This window comes from Micropterus dolomieu, linkage group LG22 (assembly GCF_021292245.1).
Source record: "Micropterus dolomieu isolate WLL.071019.BEF.003 ecotype Adirondacks linkage group LG22, ASM2129224v1, whole genome shotgun sequence".
NCBI classification, from domain to species: domain Eukaryota; kingdom Metazoa; phylum Chordata; class Actinopteri; order Centrarchiformes; family Centrarchidae; genus Micropterus; species Micropterus dolomieu.
This window is the reverse complement of record NC_060171.1, coordinates 28,624,849-28,644,032: the sequence shown is the minus strand read 5'-3', so window position 1 is coordinate 28,644,032 and position 19,184 is coordinate 28,624,849. Positions and strand designations below refer to the sequence as shown.

Genomic DNA, 19,184 nt, shown 5'->3' with positions numbered 1-19,184 from the left:
CGTTAAAATGGTGAGCAAAATAAATTAAGGAAACCTGATTACCTCTTGTAAATGGTGGGGAAATTGCAAGAAGTGAGCAATTGAAGCCAGGTGTTGACAATACTGAGGATAGTCCTTTAGTCTAGAAATATAAAAGATATGTTAGCCTGAAACAAGATGCCTGTTGTTAAATGAATACTAATTTTACCAAAGAAAACATTTCAATACCTGTTTTTAAATCTATCTAGGGCGGCAATTCCAAAGAAATACATTTTGGATCCGAAGGGTTTTCTTAAGGCTTCAAGAACATATCGTAGGGCCAAGCCCAGGGCCATGTAGGTGACAAGACCTTTCTCGATAATGCCACCAAAAAGGCAGGCAGTGATGTGCAGCTCCTTGTCTGGGTACTGAGGGAAGAATCGGTACTCCTCAAACAAATTCCGAAGCATGCAATTGAACACCTCTCGCTCCCGCTTGATGTTTGAATCCTTGAACCTCTGCAGCATCTCCAGTACCTAAGAGAGGGAAAATAACGAAGTGGGAGGTGAGTTTATTGGAAGAGCAGAACTAATCAACAGCAGCTAATAATGCCTTGAAAGAATGTGATAGTTAGGTTTAGGTTAGTTCATTAAATGTCACTACATACTTCATCCACAGACATAGTTGGGTGAGGTGGGTGGTTGTAGATGCGCTGGAAATAACTGTTTGCCTCGTCATCTATCTCCTTACTAAAGTGCTGGTTTGCCTCAGGCCACACCTGAGAAAGATCAGCTGGAAGAAGAGTAGAAAAATACATTTTTAACAAAGACGTCCAATTATTTGGATGTTGTAATTAAACACTGGTGGGGCATGAACCAAGCAATTAACCCATCGATGAAAACCATTGTGCAACCAAGTGATACATCAGGAATCAAAAAGCATTCTAACTGATCACGTCAGGTTAGACCCCTTTTTGATGCTTAAAAGCTCAACAAATTACACTAAAGTGGGGTTGTCAGCATAAGCAGACAAGGAATGGAAGACTGATCTGTATTTCCTCAATGATAAACTTTACAAGTTGTATGAATTGAAAAAGAAGGTTAAGTCTTAGGCCTAAATGTTTACACAAGGTTAAAGTCTTTTCTTGCTAAGACTAGTGAAACCTTTCCTGTAAACTGCATTTGTCAGGTGCACTAAGGTGCATTAAATTTGGAAATTTCATTATCACAGCAGAGGAAATACAGTTCTGAGCAGCGCAGGGCGGGGCTCTCAGTCACACCACTACCACCACCACTTACAGGCCTTCATCTTACTCTGCTGAAAGGTAGTTGGGTTCAGGCCTGGTGTGCTCATCTTCCTGGCGCCAAACGGGTCCGTGTTCACTGTTGGCATCCCTAGACTAGAGCCAATACCAGAGCTGATGCCTGAGCCCAAGGGACCTGCAAGTAACATAAAACTTCTATCATTTCAATCCACACCTACCTCTGCCTCTAAACTACTATCCTTTGTCCTCCGAGCTTGGTTTAGTTTAATATGCACATGTTACGTTACCAAACTGGGTGTTAACCTTTATATACCATTTCCAAGTGGCTTTTCTGAATTTCACAAAATGATACAAACTAATATAGTGAAGGTTATGCCATTCCTTGCTTAGGCTTATACATGATTTAAAGTAACATTTAGCAAGAGTGTCACCACAAAAAATTGTTCCAATCTTATTTGTCACTGAATCCAAAAAAGATTCAAATGTGTATGTCTATGTCTGTCAAATGGCTATGACATTGCAGTGTTACTAGCGGATTTAGTATAAAAATATGCCTTAATAAGAAAATAATCAAATAGCATAGTACCAGAGTCCATACCAGGGAGCTGCGAGGACAGGCTGCCAATACCACCAAATGGTGTGCTGGGGTTGGGGTTGGAGAGTGTTGGGAAGGCCTTTGCTGGGGACTGAGGATTACTGAAAGCTGAACTCAGTGGGGTTGGGAAACCCTGCATGCTTTGAGTGTGGGAGGTGGCTGTGCCCCCCAGGTTCAAGGAACCCATGCCTGACAAAGGGTCCATCTAGAGAGGAGTAGCAAAAGAGAGCAAGAGAGTCAGGCAAAGAATAAGGCAGGGATGGGGAGAATCAGTGGTACACATGTGAGGCATGGGAAAAACACATCCATGATGTTCATGAGGATACACTGAAAACTGCAAAAAGTATAAATTATGACAGGATTTTAACAATAATGAATTATTTGTACTTTTTTTTTTAAGCAAGTTCAGAATGCAGATTAGTTTGGTTGACACCAACATGAAAAGATTTCAAAGTTTACAGAGGCATGAAGGGGCTTTCACATAAAGATACCTGTACAGGAGAGATGGCATCCAGGCTGCTGGTGCTGGGGGCACGTCCCTTTACTCCTGGTGGCGGCTGCCGGGCTTTATTCATGACATTGCTGCAGTTGGCAACCATGGTCAGGATGGTCTCTGAGAGCTCCTGGGACACGCTCCTGAGAACAAAAGTGAAACAAATCTTTAAGTTTAAAATAGATAACACTGTAGGGTGAGTGTGACTATTGTCTCTAAATAACTATACTGTGACAAAGTTCACATTTTTAAGATTGTCAGTCTTATGTGGTCAATATACCATCAAATTCAACCAAAGCAAGACTTACTTTCAGAAAGACTGTCATTATTATACATTTAATCAAAGATCAACAAACTGTTGTCAAAAGCCAGATAACCTCTTACCCGGCACAGGACTGCAGGCAGGCCAGCATGGTGGCCAAGGTCTCCGGGGGCAGCTGGGCGCTTTTGGGCTGGTCCTTGTCGGGGGCAAGACCCCCCATAATGGATGGGCAACGCCTCTTCAGGAATGTCACACACGCCTGGATAAAAGGTTCCTGAAAACAAAATGATTGTAAAATACAATTCAGATCTGAGGGTAGTGTGATCAAAGCAAACAAGAAAACCAACCATGTTTATCGCTATTTTGAGAATACCTGCATGAAAATTAAGGATGCTCCAATCGACTAGTCACCGATCGTAATCGGCCGATAACGGCTTTAACTAGTTTGATCAGTGGTCTCTAAAAAGCCCAATCAGACGATGCAATACTGGCCAGGCAAATTTTCAAAGGCTGCTAAAATGGTTTCATTACACGGTCTGAGCAGTTTTCAAAGCTAGCCAGCTGTTTTCATTTTAAAACAGATCTTTTGCTACATTTCCACCTTGCTTCCAGATTAAAACGGCAAATCTGAAGATGTTGGTTTGAAAACGTTGCTGACCCCGTCTGCAAAAACGGAGAACGGATAACACTGACACTCACATTTGGCTTTCTGATTCGGTCTTATCAGTCATGCAAAGCAAAAACACGATGCTACTGACAGAGTTTTAGTTTCGGTATTTTTATTAAAATATTTTGTGCTGTGTAAAAAACACTTGTACTATGTTGCATGTACTAGTTTTTGAACCACGGATGGATTCACAATACACCAGCAGCACCCACACAACCCACGCCTAATATAAACAAGACTACTGAACAGTATTACAATAACTTTAGTAAATCATAACGAGGGGAAGGTGTTGCTCTCAGGAGGAGGCTAGGAGCACATACTGGCCCACCTGTGCAGTGGAAATCTGCATCTTTCCACTGCAGAAGCTCTTTCACAACATGGAGAAACTAGTTTAAATTAGTGTATTAATATTTATAATATTATGACATTAGATAAGTTAAATTTTAATCTAATAGTATACCGTTAGTATGTTAATATATAAATTATTTCTTTTTACTATATGTAGGATATTGTCATTTAATGTAACAGTACACTATACAGCCCACCACTAGTATAAAATTATTTCCAGTTGGACAAAACAGCAGTTTCATGTTTTCAGTATTTAAATCCCTGTGCAAGAAAAATGGCCTACTTAATTTGTTAATGCTGCCATCTCATCAATAATCAGAACCATTCATGCAGGAGGAGTTCAACATTTGAAAGTTTACTTTAGCGCCAAACCATTTTTATGTCCCGCCGCATCCCGGCTGTGATTGGTTAGTTGACGAAAAGTGAAATTAACAAGCACATCAATTTTATGACATGAATACATGTTTCAACAAAAGCCAACTGATATAGCTTATAGCCAGCTAGCCAAGCCCACAAGCTCTCCCTGCTGTCGTCTGTCTCTCCGCTCCAGTAGCTTGTTTTTGTAATGAGCTGCTCAAGCGGCCACCGAATGACCTGCCCACCGGAACCTTTCCCGGCGCTCCGGTGGCTAGCTGGCTTTTTTTCCTGCCACATCTCATTTGACTGACACCAGCTTTGTGTCGCGTCCTGCCCTCTAATCGGGGCGGGGGTGTTTTGAATGATTAGTGGCGCGGCGGGCAGAGTAGAGGGGATTATTGTAGGATGTAGTAACTCGCAAATAATTTTTCCGGTTCGCACGTATCAATTTTTAGGGGCATATGAAAGCAAAATGGTCGCGCTGTAGAGCCCTGCACTGTAGTATTTAAAGTGTTTGCTACTCTCTCCTCTGGTAAAGCCGGTGGCAGTAGGCCAAGGATTTAATAGATGAAAACAACCCACTGAATATAGTAACTTTAGGTAACAATAACCTAACAGTATAACATGGAATTAACACTGTATTTTTTATTTAAATTCAAATCTCAGTGATGACTCATCTCTGTAGCCCACTCTCCCTCTCCCTGTTCATCTCTCTCCCTAAAGTCCACAGAACCTGCCTGAGCTTTCCACAACAAAAAGCGGCTACTTCAGAGTTTATCATCGACTCATAATGCCTGTGCTCCTTTATCTCTTAAATATTTTGGCTACAGCCTTTTTGCTGCGGATTTTATAGATGAAGTAAATTTTTAAAGACGCTGTTTGTTCTGTTATTGTAGTTTATTCCACAGGAAAGCTGTATTTGTTAAGCTACAAGATGTTGGCAGTAACCAGGGAAAGCTATGGTTTAAGTCTCTAAGACCGAGGGAGTGGAATTTGTTGCCCATGTTTCCTGGCAATAAAATAAACAGTTGTCATGTAATGATACTTTATCATCTGTTAATTTTAATACTTAATACATTGTTTTTAAGACTAATTAAACAAATATACAGTATACCGTAATGCTACATGATAAATAAAAAGCTTCAAATAGATCGAAGCACTTCTAATGTAAATTAATTTGAAGACTCACCCCATGCTCTCTAATTTTGTCAGTCAGCCATTTATCAAGTTTGAGGTATTCTCGGCGAGAGGCAAGTGCAGCAAGGTCAATAACAAAGGCAAATGGAGTACCATTCAGCAACATCGATAGAGACTAGAGGAAAAAGAAAAAACATACAGGCTGACCGTCAAGAAAATGATACTAATTTTTAGGATAAAGGGAAAACCAGGATATATGGCCCTATATTGTCTAATGTCTTATTTTAACTAGCAAAATCATGAAAACATGTGGAGGAACATTATTCCATGCAACAGTCTCATGTGCTACAACACTAGTGCCTAATTATTCTGCTTCAGCTTGAATGTTAGAGATGTCTGAGAAGTTGTCAATGTCAGTCTACTCTAACAAACCTTTAAGTCCTGGGCCACATCCAAGATGCGAGACAGCTTGGCCTGGTCATACTGCTCCCCTCTCATGTACCACTCAGCCATTGAATGCATAATTAGCTGACGAATGGAGGGAGACTGTCCCTGGAAAAATAACCACCAGGTTTTATGAGAATATAATAAAGGCCAAAAAAAAAAAAAACCAACATAGATCTTTATGGCGAAAAAAACAAGACAACAAATAATCTTGAAACTAACAAAAAGATCATCACCACTTGAAATCAATATGCATTAAGAGCAAGACATGTTCCAACACCAACCTGTCCGTGCCAGGCGTAGTGCAGGATAATGGCAGAATTAGGGTGGTTGCCCAGAAAGATAGGCATTAGGGTAGAGATGAGCTCATGGCGCAGTGTGTGCCAGGAGGTGGAGATCTGCAGCAATGCCAGCACCAACATGTCTGGGCAGTGCTTGATTGGGAAGCCAAACAGCTGCTTCACCTGCTCGTATTGGCCCACCTCTGACAGCCTAAGCAAGCTTTCCACCAGGTCCAGGCTTTTCCTGTGAATAGATAGGGACAATCAGTAAAACACATTGTGCCATCGTTATTGCATCAGCCCTGTAACTTCTTGAGTAAATCAACACTCAATCACATTCAGCAGGTCAAACTACACCTCCACTACTATATGCTATGGGAAACCTGCTTTATGCTCACATAAGAGATAGCTGATGTATGGTTGACAACAGTGATTTTATTATTGCATGGTATGTTCGAAAGTAGGTGAAGCACTGCTTGAAACGGCATGCAGGAAAACAGAAAATAAATGATTGCAGTTTTCAAACAAAGACTGAATACTTTAAAACTAAACCCAGTCAGGAGAAATAAACAACAGCTCCAGCCTTCTACATAAAAGCCAAGTTACAAGCTCCATACCAGGTGGCAATCTCCCTGTTGTCATCCTCTGGTGGGGCCTTAAGGATGTCAATGGCCACAGTGTGGCAAGGGAAGTCAGCGAAGCAAAACACTTCTGGGCTCATCAGGGAGTGCTGAATGAATGACAACTGAAAACAACACAAAGCAATTAGACATTTAAAGAGGAAATACAAGGCTTAATCTTAACCACTGCACTGTGTCTAGACAATTCCTGCTAGGCATTGTAATTCTTCCTTATTGATCATTTAATATTACTCTTATTTTTGACAGCAAAATTCCCTTCAATCAAGTTTGCCTGTGCAATTACTAAACCACATAATCCTGATGGAGCAGATATTGTTCAGATACCTGTCCCTCAGCGTGTTTCCATGGCCGATAAATGAGATCGACAGGGAAGACCTCCATGCCCAAGCCCCTCTGGATGCCATACACCACTATATGCAGGCCTTTACTGTCCCGGATTATAAAGCCTGCGTGGTCCAGTTCGTATGTCACCTCTTTGAAGTTCAGGTTGGGATTCTACAGGACAGACAAAAATCCACAAGTGATATCTCAGTAGCTTTTGAAAATGATCTGTTACAAAAAAAAACAAATAAAAAAACCCCCACGATTTCTGCAACCTTCAGCGTCAGGTATATGGACAGGCTAGTTTATGTATTAACTTGTGTACTAGTGCAGAATTAGACAAAATGTAATTCCAGAGTGAAGCTATAAAACTGTTTGGTACACAAGTCTACAGTAATATTAACTACTAATATTCTGTCAGTATTATGCTTTGGGGAAGAAAAAAACAAACGAGGCTCAGGCCATTTAAATGCAATTTCACTTACACGTTGGTGTAAGTGAAATGCCATAAAATTGTGCTAAAAAGTGGTACAGCCGGTTAAATTTACATGCATGCTGGGCCGCAAAATGGTTCACGGCATGCGAACACTGTTGATTTGACAAGCGCGGACAGCATGAAGGAACAGTGAAAACACCAACGGCATTCCACGCTGGTCTCAACCGTTTTGATAGGCGATGTCATTCACAACAAGGCTCTTCTACCTGCTGTTGTGAAAACAGAACCGCATGGAAAACACAACTTGTGTTTTTTGGGTGACTACATAACTGCAGACAAACTCAACATAGATATATACACAAGGAGAGAGAGAGAGAAAGAGGAAGTGTGGGGCAAGCCTGTGTGTGCAGTAAGAGACACAGGTGTAGAAAAGCAAGGTGAGCAGGTTTAAGTAGTTTTTGAGTAAACACTAAAATAAGGTGCAGAATTAAAATGGTGAGTTAAATAATACCCAACTAGAAATAGGGGAATGTATTCTTTCAAATACTTTCATTTAAAATATACAAATACCACCCCCCATCCCACCACAGTAATTCTGTGGCAAACACTAAAGCAGTCTCATCAGGGCTCAACATTAAACTTTTTTTCAACTGGCCGCACCGGGCCAGTGGGTTTGAAACTTACTAGCCGCAAGACAATTTTTACTGTCCCTCCTTCCAAAAGTTATTTATTAGTGTAACAACAAAACCAAAGACTTATAAATTATGCTACTGTTAACATGCATCGGTTATGCTAGATATAAAAAAAAATATATATAAACTAAAATGTAATCAGTTATTACGGTATAAAAAATAAAGTCATTTTTGAGACCATTTGAAAACCTGATATTTCTCTTACCACTTCTTTCACGATGTCGATGAGAACCTCAACGTTCCATGTGTGTGCCTGTGAGCCATCATTCTTATCCTTACCATCGCTCCAGATTCCACTTCCTGGAGCAGAGATGGACTGTAAGAGAAAACACACAAAAAAAAAGAACATGAAATGTAAACTCTGGTGTACTGACATGTTAAGAACTCACCAGCACACTCAAACCAGCATTAACCAATTATTTAAATTAATAATAAATCGAAACGACTATGATACAGACACTACGACTTTAATTAACCAACTCCACAGCTCCAGAGACCTTAGCCTAATTTAGGTTAATGTTATGATTTTACTGTATATTTAAGTCTAACCTAATAAACCTTAATAAATAAAAGTATATCTTCTAACCTGCTCTCAACAATCTTCATATGAAGCCATTCCCAGCAAAAGCAACATACCTGAAGTGGGATGCCATCAGTTAAGCCAGAGTGGGTACGAGCCATCATGCCCAGGACCCTGGCTACCTGGCTGGCTGTCACCTCTCTCACCCCATACTGAAGGATTATGTTTCTGCACTCATCCAGACTGGAGACACAAACAGGACAGACAGGTCAGTGCGGACCGTGTTCCATCATCTTCAACATTCACATATCAATTCAAATCAAAGTGAAGGGGATAGAAAAGTCATATTCAACCACAGGGCATGTACCTTGTTATTAGCTCTAAGATTTTGGCAATTCTTACCACTTCAATTGTTACAAAAATGTGTCAAACTGCAAAATGGAGTAGTATGAACTGAAGGTGTCTGACATCTGAATTCAGTGTCTCAGACATCTACAATGTAGGTATTAGCATCCAAAGTGGTCTTTCACATGATTATACTGCGTTCACTGGAATTAGAGTTAAAAAGGATTTGTATACACAAGAGCATTTCAAAAAAACAACTTAAATGTGTTAGCTGTGGACGTCGTTTAAAAAGGATTTAAACATAAATTCACCTAGCACAGAAGCCATAGCCAACTTCTTGCATGAATTCTGCAAGAGAACTCTCCATCATGGTCTTAGCTAACTCCCCCGAGTCTGGCAGGATCCTGTCCATGAGAATGTCCCGTTTTTCAGGGTACAGCAGTGGTGCGAGCACCACAGGGCAGCGCTCCTGGGGGAAATCTGAAACACAACACACACTTAAATAATCAAATATGGCACAGTAACACTGAAAAATTATTTAAAGGACAAGATTTGTACCATTTCTATTCAGTCTGATAAAGCTGTGTATGTTCAACTGCAGATATGTGCCTCAGGATCTGACCCAGATGCTTGCACCAAATTTGTGTTGATCCCCCCCCCCATACCTCGGCAAAGTGTCTTCAAGAAGGCGTCAATCTGCTCTTGTCCTACCCCACTGGCTCCCTTCTGGCCAAACAGTAGATGGGAGAGCAGTAGGTGCAAGACCTCTATGGCAATGTCTTGGAAGCCACCTTCCTGGTTTCCTCCGAGATCCGCGTCAACGTATGAGCGCAGGAGGTCTGGAAGTTTCTGCTTGATGAACTGCGCAGCTGAGAAACATTCAAGAACAATTAGCTAAGAAAGCATCTTCACTCGACACTAATGCTACTGGCCTGTACAGACACTGCATGTTGGTCCAAATGGTGAATTTCAAACTGTTCATAATGCTAACCAATTAATTGGAAAGGTTTTGTTCACGTTTCTGTATTGAGTGCCGACTGGCAATTAACATTCAAACTACTTAACACGTAAGGATTTTTAATGTTATGACGGTTCTGTGGAATTATTACTACCTAGATAATATCTGTTTTTAAAAAAAAAAAAAAAAAAAAACACAAAACACTTGGGGTGTATGAAACTCAAAACGTGAATGTGAAATTATTTTTCCAGCACATTTATTCCACTATTCTTCCTTGTGCCATGGTGACGGTGATTGCACAGTCTAAGAAGACTCCCCCACAACCCACATGGATTTGCCATAATTCACCACTGTTCATGGGTGATGCCTTGTATTTGTGATCGACAAGTTAATTAATTTAATGGTTAGACAAAAAAAAAGAGAAAAAAAAGAAAAAAAAAGGCTAACTTCCCCATAGTGCAAGGAAATGAATATCAAGTTTGAATTCCAGATAAGCATGTGGGAAATATCCAAGCTTTTCTTTCAGGAAAAGAAAAGGGATGTTTATGGATATTTCAGTCAAGGTTTAATTCAAAACCATACCACTAAAATGACTTGGCACCTAGTGTTTCAACTTTTCTGAAGTGTTATGATCACCTTTTATACTTTTCACAGCAACGTGTACATCTAACTTAAAAAAAACACAGGGTTTCAGATACTGTTTGATAAAGGTTTAAATATGTCCGGCTCTACTAAAATTACTTACCAAAACCACGAAGGTCTGTGTTGCTGGAGTTGAGCAAAGCAAGGCCAAATATCACCTGGAAAATAAATGAATACATTTAAAATAAATTCTGAAAACAAATTGTAACGTCTATTTCCATTTCAGATAGACAATCCTTAGGTCAAAGGTGGGACTCGTGTAAACGATAAAAACGTCTCAACCACGTACTGTATGTACACGGTCCCTTTCAGATTGGTAATTACAGGGTTTGTACAGCTTTCGTTTAGCCACAACTCGCTATTTCTTCGACTAAAACATTACCTTCACTTCACCTAGCTCAGTCTCCAATGGAGCCTATCTGCTCTGCTGCGAGTTTGTGCGCGCATGCATGGGGAGGAGCTAAGCCCCACCCCCTGTCAAATTCAGAGGAGAGGACAGAGAAGCTAGCACGACTTAAAATATTTTTTAGACAGCTGCAAGATTCACATGGGTCACATATTCAGATTGGAAAAGATGGAATTCCAGATTAACCTGTTAAAAAAACAAAAAAAAAAAAAAAAAAAAACAACCCACACCCATGAGTGAATGTGTAGATGAAACACCATATTGTGTTGGAAATCAAGCGTTTTGTTAAAGGGAGTTTCATCAAATGCAAGCATATTCCTAATCTTGACATCATAACTGTCAAGACTTTGTACAGCCCCGTAATTAAGCTCTTTCTAGAGATGGCTTACCTCTTGGACCTTGCTGAGCTTAAGAACTTTACTCAGTTGAGTGAATAAGTGGGCCGAAGGCTTCAAACTCTGAAAAACAGTTTAAGTCAAACACTTTAATAAAAGGATGAAACACACATTTTCTATTCATACACATCTGCAAAATGTCCGTACATTATCTGTGGCTATCTGAGTTGATGTTTAAGTGAGCAGCAGCCTGACATCACCGATGGCCAGTGCAATTTTGTAGAGATTTAACCGATGGAAACAAATTTCTGATTCAGCCAACTGTAACCTGCATTTATTATAAACAATGACTATCAGCACTATATTTTCCTCTTTGCTTTTAGTAGCATGCCTTAAATCAGAGTTTTTATATCAATAAGGGCTGTCATATATTCAGGCTACCACAGTAATACCAGCTCCTTACCTTCTGGTAGTGTAGGGGATTGTCAATGGCGTAACACAGAGTAGAGATAAAGTTTGGCTTTGATATCAGCGACACACACTCCTGGATCAGAAACTGTGTCTTGGGCAAGTTGAAAATCAAAACATACCGAGAAGAAGGAGAGTAAAGAGAACAGAGGCAGGTGAAAAACAAGGTAAGACAGCACGTCTCTCACAAGAATACATATGAAACAATACAAATTATTAACTCATTGCCTATGTATACTCAATGCCTTTACTGTTTTTAAAAGCATGACTATGGCTGGATTAATGACAGATGTAGAAGTTTGTCAGGCTCTATGATCTGTGCACAGCTAAAATTCAAAAGTCACTTTTATTATTTAGGGAAAAAACAAAACCAAACAAACTCTCGGGCACTGGTGGAATAACTGACATGCATGTTTCTAGTTTCTAGTATATTTTGCTGGCAAGAATTATTACCAGATAAAGGGGGGCTCTTTGTTTTTCAATCCATGCTTGTCCGGTCATGGTGTGAGACAGTTAAGATTTAGGAAATATCAAATATTAAGAAAAAAAAAAAAAAGTATAATTATATATACACACACACACACTTTAGGGCCGGCCCGAATGTCATTTTTTGAGCTTCGATAGCAATTAAGAGTGAATAATTGAAGCATCTACGTGACAGGTGCTGTAATAAGAGCAGCGCAACTCCTGCAAGGAATCTGGATGTGCGTAGCGAGTGTTTGATTGCCCGAGCGACAGAAAGTGACAGTGAAATATTCTGCCAGTAAACGTATGTGTCGGTTACAGTGTGTCAGCTTCTCAAGACCAAGAAAAGTCTGTCTGTTGTTTCCCAAACAACTGGAAAAGTGAAGCCGGTTAGTGCTAGCAAACGTCTCCCCCCACCCTGCAGACTGCGCAGGAAAGCTGACAGCCTAACTTTTTGTATTTTGCTTGCTATGTAACATAACATTAGCTACATTTATAGGAAGTAGGCTAACTAGCAGCTGCATTTCATTACTGCCTACTTGTCCAGTATTGCGAAAATAAGGTACAAGCTTAGACTAAACTGGTGTAGCCTACAGCTCTTTCCTGTACACAGATTGTACTTCCTAATAGTTAACTACTTTTTAGTTTTCAGACTGGTTGTTATGGAAAGAATCGAAGGTGGTGACTGCAGAGGAGCTGAGGTAAGATAAGCAACTTAACTACTTTTCCAAAATCAAATGGTTATAGTCCCTCCGCAGACACATTCTTCAGCTTAGTTTATTTATAATCTGCCCTAGTTTTTCCAAATATTTGTTCACAGATATGGTAAAAATAATGGTCCCAAATGATGTGAAATTGCATATTAGTCATAGGAAAAAGTTACATTTTCTTGCTTCTAGTTTCTAAGACTAATGTAAAAGACAATTACATCAATATGAAATCAATTTTGAAGCAATATTCATTAAGCACATATCAAATGCTATTTTGGTCAATATTAAACATTATTATTTATGCATTTATTGAACTTTTAAAACTGAATGATTTAAAAAAAAGAAATTATGCATAATCCCAAAACACCCATAAAATAATAAATATTAATCATTACATATTCCTTTGATTAACAAGGGGGATATGACAGCATCTAAGAGCGCAAGAGGATGACAGCGACATAGTGTTTACCAAGGTTGACTGCTTTGGGGGGCAGATGGGCCGCAGGCAGGCTTTGTGTGCATGTGCGCGGAGCAGAGCAAGGCTCTTTTTCAGAAAGCAGGCTTAACAAACTGCTCAGGGATAACCCTGAGCTCCAAGTTGACTGAGCCTGAGATTCGAAACTCCGTGTTTTCGGTTGCAGAACAGCTGACCAGAACTGGTTTAATCAACTTAGAGTATATGTTGAACCCGATGAAAGCGTGCATGAGGATGAAACAAGCGCCATCATCAATGGAGCTCAGATACTACTATTCACAATAGCAATCGGTAAATGACAAGCCATTTCAATCCAGTGTAGAAACATGAATGCATGCCAACGCATTGACATTTATCTTAGAGAGGTGGTATTTCCCCCTCTCCTTTACCGAGTTATATATCTTTTTTGTGCATGTAATAGGTTTGCAAAGTGAAAAAACCCAACGTCCAGTACAAAGGGAGTTCCCGTCTCCCACAGAAAACTCTGCTCTGAACTGCTTGAAAACAGCTCGATTGCAGTCCAGCCGCTTCCCTTTCATCCTTGTGACGTCACAGGGAAGAAATGCTAAATGCGACTCATATACCGCTTGCCAAGCGGCTACTCCAACACACCCTCAAAAACACCTGTGGAAAAACACTGAGCTGCAGCACACACCTTTCCTCTCCTTTCCAAACACTAGCTACCCTCCAGGCAGTCAATGGATAAAGTTGTTACTGTGATGTAGACAGAGCTCAGTTAAAACTTTATGGATAAAAAAATACTTTGTTACAGATAAATAACTCACCACTCTGAAACTCTTTCTCCAGTCCATGTAGCCTACAGCTGAACCAAAGCCGTTTACCCTCTTTTGGCTGACCCGCCCTTCTCTGCTACTGATTGGCTAGTAGTCCTTTATTAGGACTGCGCATGTGCAACTCCCAACAAAGATCATTTAGAGACAAGATGCATCACTCGAAAGCTAAAACGAAGCCTTCAACACAGGTGAAAAAAGGAGCTGCAGCAATGTGCAGTATGTTTTTTTTTTAATTAAACCATGTAAACCTGTTCTGGCACAAACCCTAAATAGGATTTTGAACCAGAAAATGAGCATAATACCACCTCTTTAAAAAACAGGATAGGACACAGTTTAGGCTTCTCATGGAAATGTAATTGTAAAGTCACAGGCCGACCAAGTAGGCTATTAATATTTTTTTTGCAATGGAAATGTGCCTATTGGTTCACTCAGATATATTCACATCGTCCAACATAATAACTAAAAATGTTCCATCGGTGCGACTAATCACAATGACAGATGAATAATCATTAATCAGTTACAACTTCCAACATTAGTTTGATTTTAACAGTTATTACTGCAGTAATGTAGCCCACAGTAAGTGTCCACAGAGTCAGTGTTATGAAGAAGGAAAGTGCAGGCTCTAGATTTAATTCTGAGCTGAGGATAAATCCACAATGTCCAGAGATAACTCTGTCCTTACATTGATGACAGATTGATCATAAAAGCGGTTATGTTCAAGATCATGTTTGGGTAACAAACTAATATCTAACTGGGATTTTGATGTTTCTAAAGAACTACTGCATATGAATGCGTTCCAATATGCGCTTCAATATCGACAGTATGAATGAGGAAATGAAACGGTGTGTCAAAGAGCTGCTTCAGGCTCTGCACGAGGGGAGGAGTCAGAGAGGAACTCAAGAGTTTGTTGAAGTAAACCTACTCCCTAGGATGTTAGGTTCACAGCATAATTTGCCGGAGTAACAGATCTAGGGTCTATCTGATGTAGGTTTCAACATAAAATAGAAAATCCACTGTTTCCCTCAACTCAGGCTGAACATACTCAAGAGTTTTCACTAATCCCACTTTCTGAAACACGGGAGACAAGTGAACTACTTGGGTTGACAACTCGTTATGTTGCATAACGCTAAATTCAACAATGGTGTTCTTCAACCGTGGTGTTCTGTCGGGAGATGCAGTTACTTAAACTAACTGAGTAAGAAAAGTATAAATCCAGTATCACGTTAGATGACGTGGACACAGTGGGTATTTTACAAGCATGGACTAGGTAAAGCAACGCTTGACACGCTTGGTTTAGTATTAATGTAAATATGTAATTTGTTAGAACCGTAAAAAACGCTGTAGGCCTAATAATGGCGACTAGCAAATTGTAGCATTTATAACCCCATCATCTTGGCTTGAGATGAAGTAAACACGCAACAGCCTGGATGAGAGTAAGTTTGGGCTTTTAGGGAGGGTTGGGAGGCACCGCCGAAAAGGAAAGGGTACGATGAATTTATTACTCCGGACAAAACCAGCGTCTTTGCAAAATGGCATGCGGCAAAATCATCGTTTTATCTCACTGAACTTGTTTTTAAAATTGTTGGAAGCCAAAATTTAAATTGGGATTAAAATTTGATTAATTGCACATGTTGGTATTATGTGTACCATTCTTTTTAGTTATCTGGTTTATAACCCTATAGTGGGAAATCACACTTTGTTTTTATGTCTGCATTGCCTTGTTTTTTAAATTATCTGTACATACTGTATGTCATGGTATTTATTACATAAGCTATTGAGTTTAAGGAAGGGTTCAGACCCTTTAAAAACTTAGGACAACTGTTGCTTTTGATGTAATGTTAACTCAAGAAAACAAATAACAAATGTGTTATCAATGTGTTTCTAATCAAAAATTACCTGGTGAAAGTCTTTGCCACTGCTTTTACCATCGCCACTGAAATCCACATGAGAGAAGAGACAGCGAAGTAGATGCCTGTCTGCCTCAGGACCGTGACGATTGACAATCTGGGAGAGCAAAAGGAAAACAACCGTACACATGGACACAAAAGACATTTTTAAGACACTTCACATAGAAAAAATTAGAAAATCTCTATTGACAAAAGTAGAAAACGTACTTGATGTCTATGCTACTACTTACATGCTGTATTTCTTGCTGGCTGGCTCTGTAGTTTTTCTTTGTTAAATTGTCCACCAGATAGCTGATTTGAGACAAAGCCAGCGAGAGCGAGTCAAGATTCATTGCTGGTTGGGGCGGAAGCAGGCGGCCGAGCACGGCGCAAAATCACCATTATTCCCCTTTAGTCACTTCAGTGATAGGTTACTTCTGCCCCCCCCCCCAAAGGTGTGAAAAAATGTTGGCTTCCAAATTAGGTTTCTGATCAGTGGATCCCGGTGCTAGGTAAAATAAAATTCAGCATCTGTAATGAAAGGACAAACATTTTTTTTTTAAAAACACACACAAAAAGGTTTTGCAGAATAAACAATACAAGAAACAAAAGGATGAATTACTTTTGTTTGTGAACTGCACTAAATGTGGAGTGCTGTAGTCCAATGTTCATGATGGACCATATTTCCAATCCATTGAAAACACAAAATATTGTGACTGGCTTTGAGGCCTACGTCCAGAGGTGCAGTGAAATATTTTACCCGCTGCTGCTCGGGCATTTATCTACTAATTAATTCCCAAAGTAATGTCAGCATGAGTTCAGGCAATGTACTTTAATAGCGGTCTTCACGGAGATATTTTTGAGTCGATAAAACTTGCCGTGCAAGTAGCTTGTACGTTACTAGGCCTCGGATGTAGCTCAACATCACAGTCAAAGCTAGTCAAGTTGCTTACCGAACAAACCAACTTCTTCGTTTACAATAGCTTATTGCCTACCGCAGCGTTATAAATCTACAAAAGTACGTAGTATTAGGAGTAGCTAACCAAGAGTTTCAAATGACTAATGAACAGAGAGTTAAAAATCACTCACTGAAACAAAGAGGAAGCTAATGTAACTTAGTTAACAAACATTTGCAGTTACTCACAATGAACGTAACGTTAACTTTAAACGTTAATAGACGTTACGCGTAATCAGTTTTAACAGAGATATTGTAGATATGTGGCGAAGTTGGTTAATGGATTTAAAACTAACGTCACCTATCGAGGACCATACTCCTGTTGCAAGTGGAGCAACCTAGCTACTGAAGCTAACATCACCATGACGCTGGTAAACACTTGCTACGGGAGAAGTGTAAGTTAACGTTAGCCAACATGTTTACTGAATAATTTAGCTAGCGTTAACATTAACCATTAAATTTGTTGTACACTATCGCATAATAAACCCTACTTTCCGCCTTTGTCCTATTTTACTATCTCTGCTAATCGGCATAACTTACCCGTTGTCATTTTCCAACATTAACCTATGTGAAATGTTCCCAACTCCCAGTAAGCTACGAGCTAACGCTATCAAATTAGCATTTACGTGGAGCCAACATTAGCAACATGAGCCCGTCTCAAGCTGGTGTCTATGAATCGACACAACCAGTTAACATTGCGCTTATTTTCCAAATGTTAAAAGCTATTTTGACAAGCTAATCGATTACTAAAGCTTGAAGACTGTTACACATGCCTTTGTCGTGAGCGTTAAGGCCGCGAGTATTGCGGATGCGCGATCGTGCCAGCTAACATTAGCGTGAACGTTAGCTTATCTACGGGCTACGACTAATATATGAAGCCGCTAACATTATATTTGCAAATGCTAACTATCCCGTAGCGACGGGTAAATGAAAGACCGAGCCAAATTCAATATCTTATACAGCTAATAACTGACTGTTGTAGTTATATAAAACTACCCAGGCTGAACCATTCTAAATTAAGGAATTGTACTTTCTTGATGAGACCAATATGACAGCTGCTTTTCAGCAAATAGCCCTCCCCGCACTAGCGGCCAACTGCCATCCTCTGTATTAATATCGTTGCTTGGGTGTTATATAGAAACCTGTCGACGGTTGTTTGCCAAATATATGATGAATCTCACCGTGCTCCCAAGAAAGTAATTCAGATGGTCATCCCTGCTTGTTTCTCACAACAAACTTAACGAAATGGAAGGGTCGCTGTGCCTCCAGTTCAGTTTGATTTTCAAAATAAAATGGCGACTGTCCCCACCACCGCGGCGCGCTCACGTTTCGAGACGTGTGCGTGAGTTTATCCGCGCGACACAAACGCAAGGTGCTCCCCAGTAAACACCTGGTCCGTGCTGGCCGCCATGGAGTGCCTTATTTTATTCTGTCTGGATTATGGAAAACAAAGAACATGAACCGTGGCTTTGTTGTTTCTTTATATAAAGGCAAAATTAACTGGTGTTGTTTGTTTCATATTGAGGGAACTAGGATCAACCCAAAAAAACAAAACAAAAAACAGAACCCATAGCTTACTGTCTGAATAATGTTTTTTGTATATTTGCATTAGAATGACAGACGAAGACACATAAATGAGATGCATTTCCCCTGTTAATCAAGTGTTATCCAAGACAACCTTCCGCCCATTTCATAAGTCAAACAGTTAGATGTCTTATGTGGTTCTGAATGGAGCTTTCTCAAGTAAAAGAAAATTAAACATGTGCAAATGTTTGTAACCCTGATGACATCATCAGGGTCACAAACTGGGGGTACCCATAGACTGTACTGTATATGAAAGGGGGTACCCCATGAAATTTATAGACATGGGCATTTAACAGGCAGAAAGGGTCAAATAAAAGAGGTTATTCAGTTGCGTTATTGGAAGTGTAGGAAGGTGTTTTTGAAGTTTGACCTATAAAATGAACTTGTCAGGATGCTTTGATTTTGACCATTCTTTTTTAATCTGTCTTTCACAAATCTCCAAACTTTATGGAAGTGCAAAAATGTATTAGTTGGAACACACCTTAAACAAATAAAATGTTTTTAATTATAAAGGATGTTTATGCATTAACATGAATCAGGGCTGATGCTGAAATGCAATACAGTTGTACTTGTATAGTGTCTAAAATTTTTGCATATGGACATTGGATTGCACTTTATACACAGGCAATGCACAAATCCTGATATTCTCTCTCAGTTGTTTACATAAATTCCTCTAAAGCAAAGCACAGAAAAGATAATTACACTATATGTAAACGGGATAAGCACACCCTGGATGACAAGACTG

At 39.8% G+C, this 19,184-nt stretch overlaps 1 protein-coding gene across 12 annotated transcripts in view; it reads right to left on the bottom strand.

Moving 5' to 3' along the window:
- Positions 1-18,193, bottom strand: part of cnot1 (CCR4-NOT transcription complex, subunit 1) — a 30,575-nt gene extending 12,382 nt beyond the window's left edge. For 4 of the 12 annotated variants that reach the window (XM_046036425.1, XM_046036432.1, XM_046036429.1 and 1 more), the window contains exons 1-22: positions 18,037-18,193; positions 16,152-16,431; positions 15,911-16,018; positions 11,566-11,664; positions 11,157-11,225; positions 10,465-10,519; positions 9,427-9,630; positions 9,073-9,241; positions 8,533-8,659; positions 8,102-8,212; positions 6,772-6,942; positions 6,424-6,551; positions 5,810-6,050; positions 5,514-5,633; positions 5,134-5,256; positions 2,695-2,846; positions 2,309-2,453; positions 1,809-2,022; positions 1,272-1,397; positions 626-750; positions 208-494; positions 43-121 (exon numbers count right to left, since the gene is read on the bottom strand). In XM_046036425.1, coding sequence (XP_045892381.1) covers positions 43-121; positions 208-494; positions 626-750; positions 1,272-1,397; positions 1,809-2,022; positions 2,309-2,453; positions 2,695-2,846; positions 5,134-5,256; positions 5,514-5,633; positions 5,810-6,050; positions 6,424-6,551; positions 6,772-6,942; positions 8,102-8,212; positions 8,533-8,659; positions 9,073-9,241; positions 9,427-9,630; positions 10,465-10,519; positions 11,157-11,225; positions 11,566-11,664; positions 15,911-16,018; positions 16,152-16,253 — 2,955 coding nt within the window. In that variant the 5' untranslated portion in view covers positions 16,254-16,431; positions 18,037-18,193. Of the gene's footprint in view, positions 1-42; positions 122-207; positions 495-625; positions 751-1,271; positions 1,398-1,808; positions 2,023-2,308; positions 2,454-2,694; positions 2,847-5,133; positions 5,257-5,513; positions 5,634-5,809; positions 6,051-6,423; positions 6,552-6,771; positions 6,943-8,101; positions 8,213-8,532; positions 8,660-9,072; positions 9,242-9,426; positions 9,631-10,464; positions 10,520-11,156; positions 11,226-11,565; positions 11,665-15,910; positions 16,019-16,151; positions 16,432-16,522; positions 17,275-18,036 lie in introns of those variants that run through there. The other 8 variants (XM_046036430.1, XM_046036431.1, XM_046036434.1 and 5 more) reach the window with 6 other exon arrangements.
- Between the last annotated feature and the right edge of the window lie 991 nt (positions 18,194-19,184).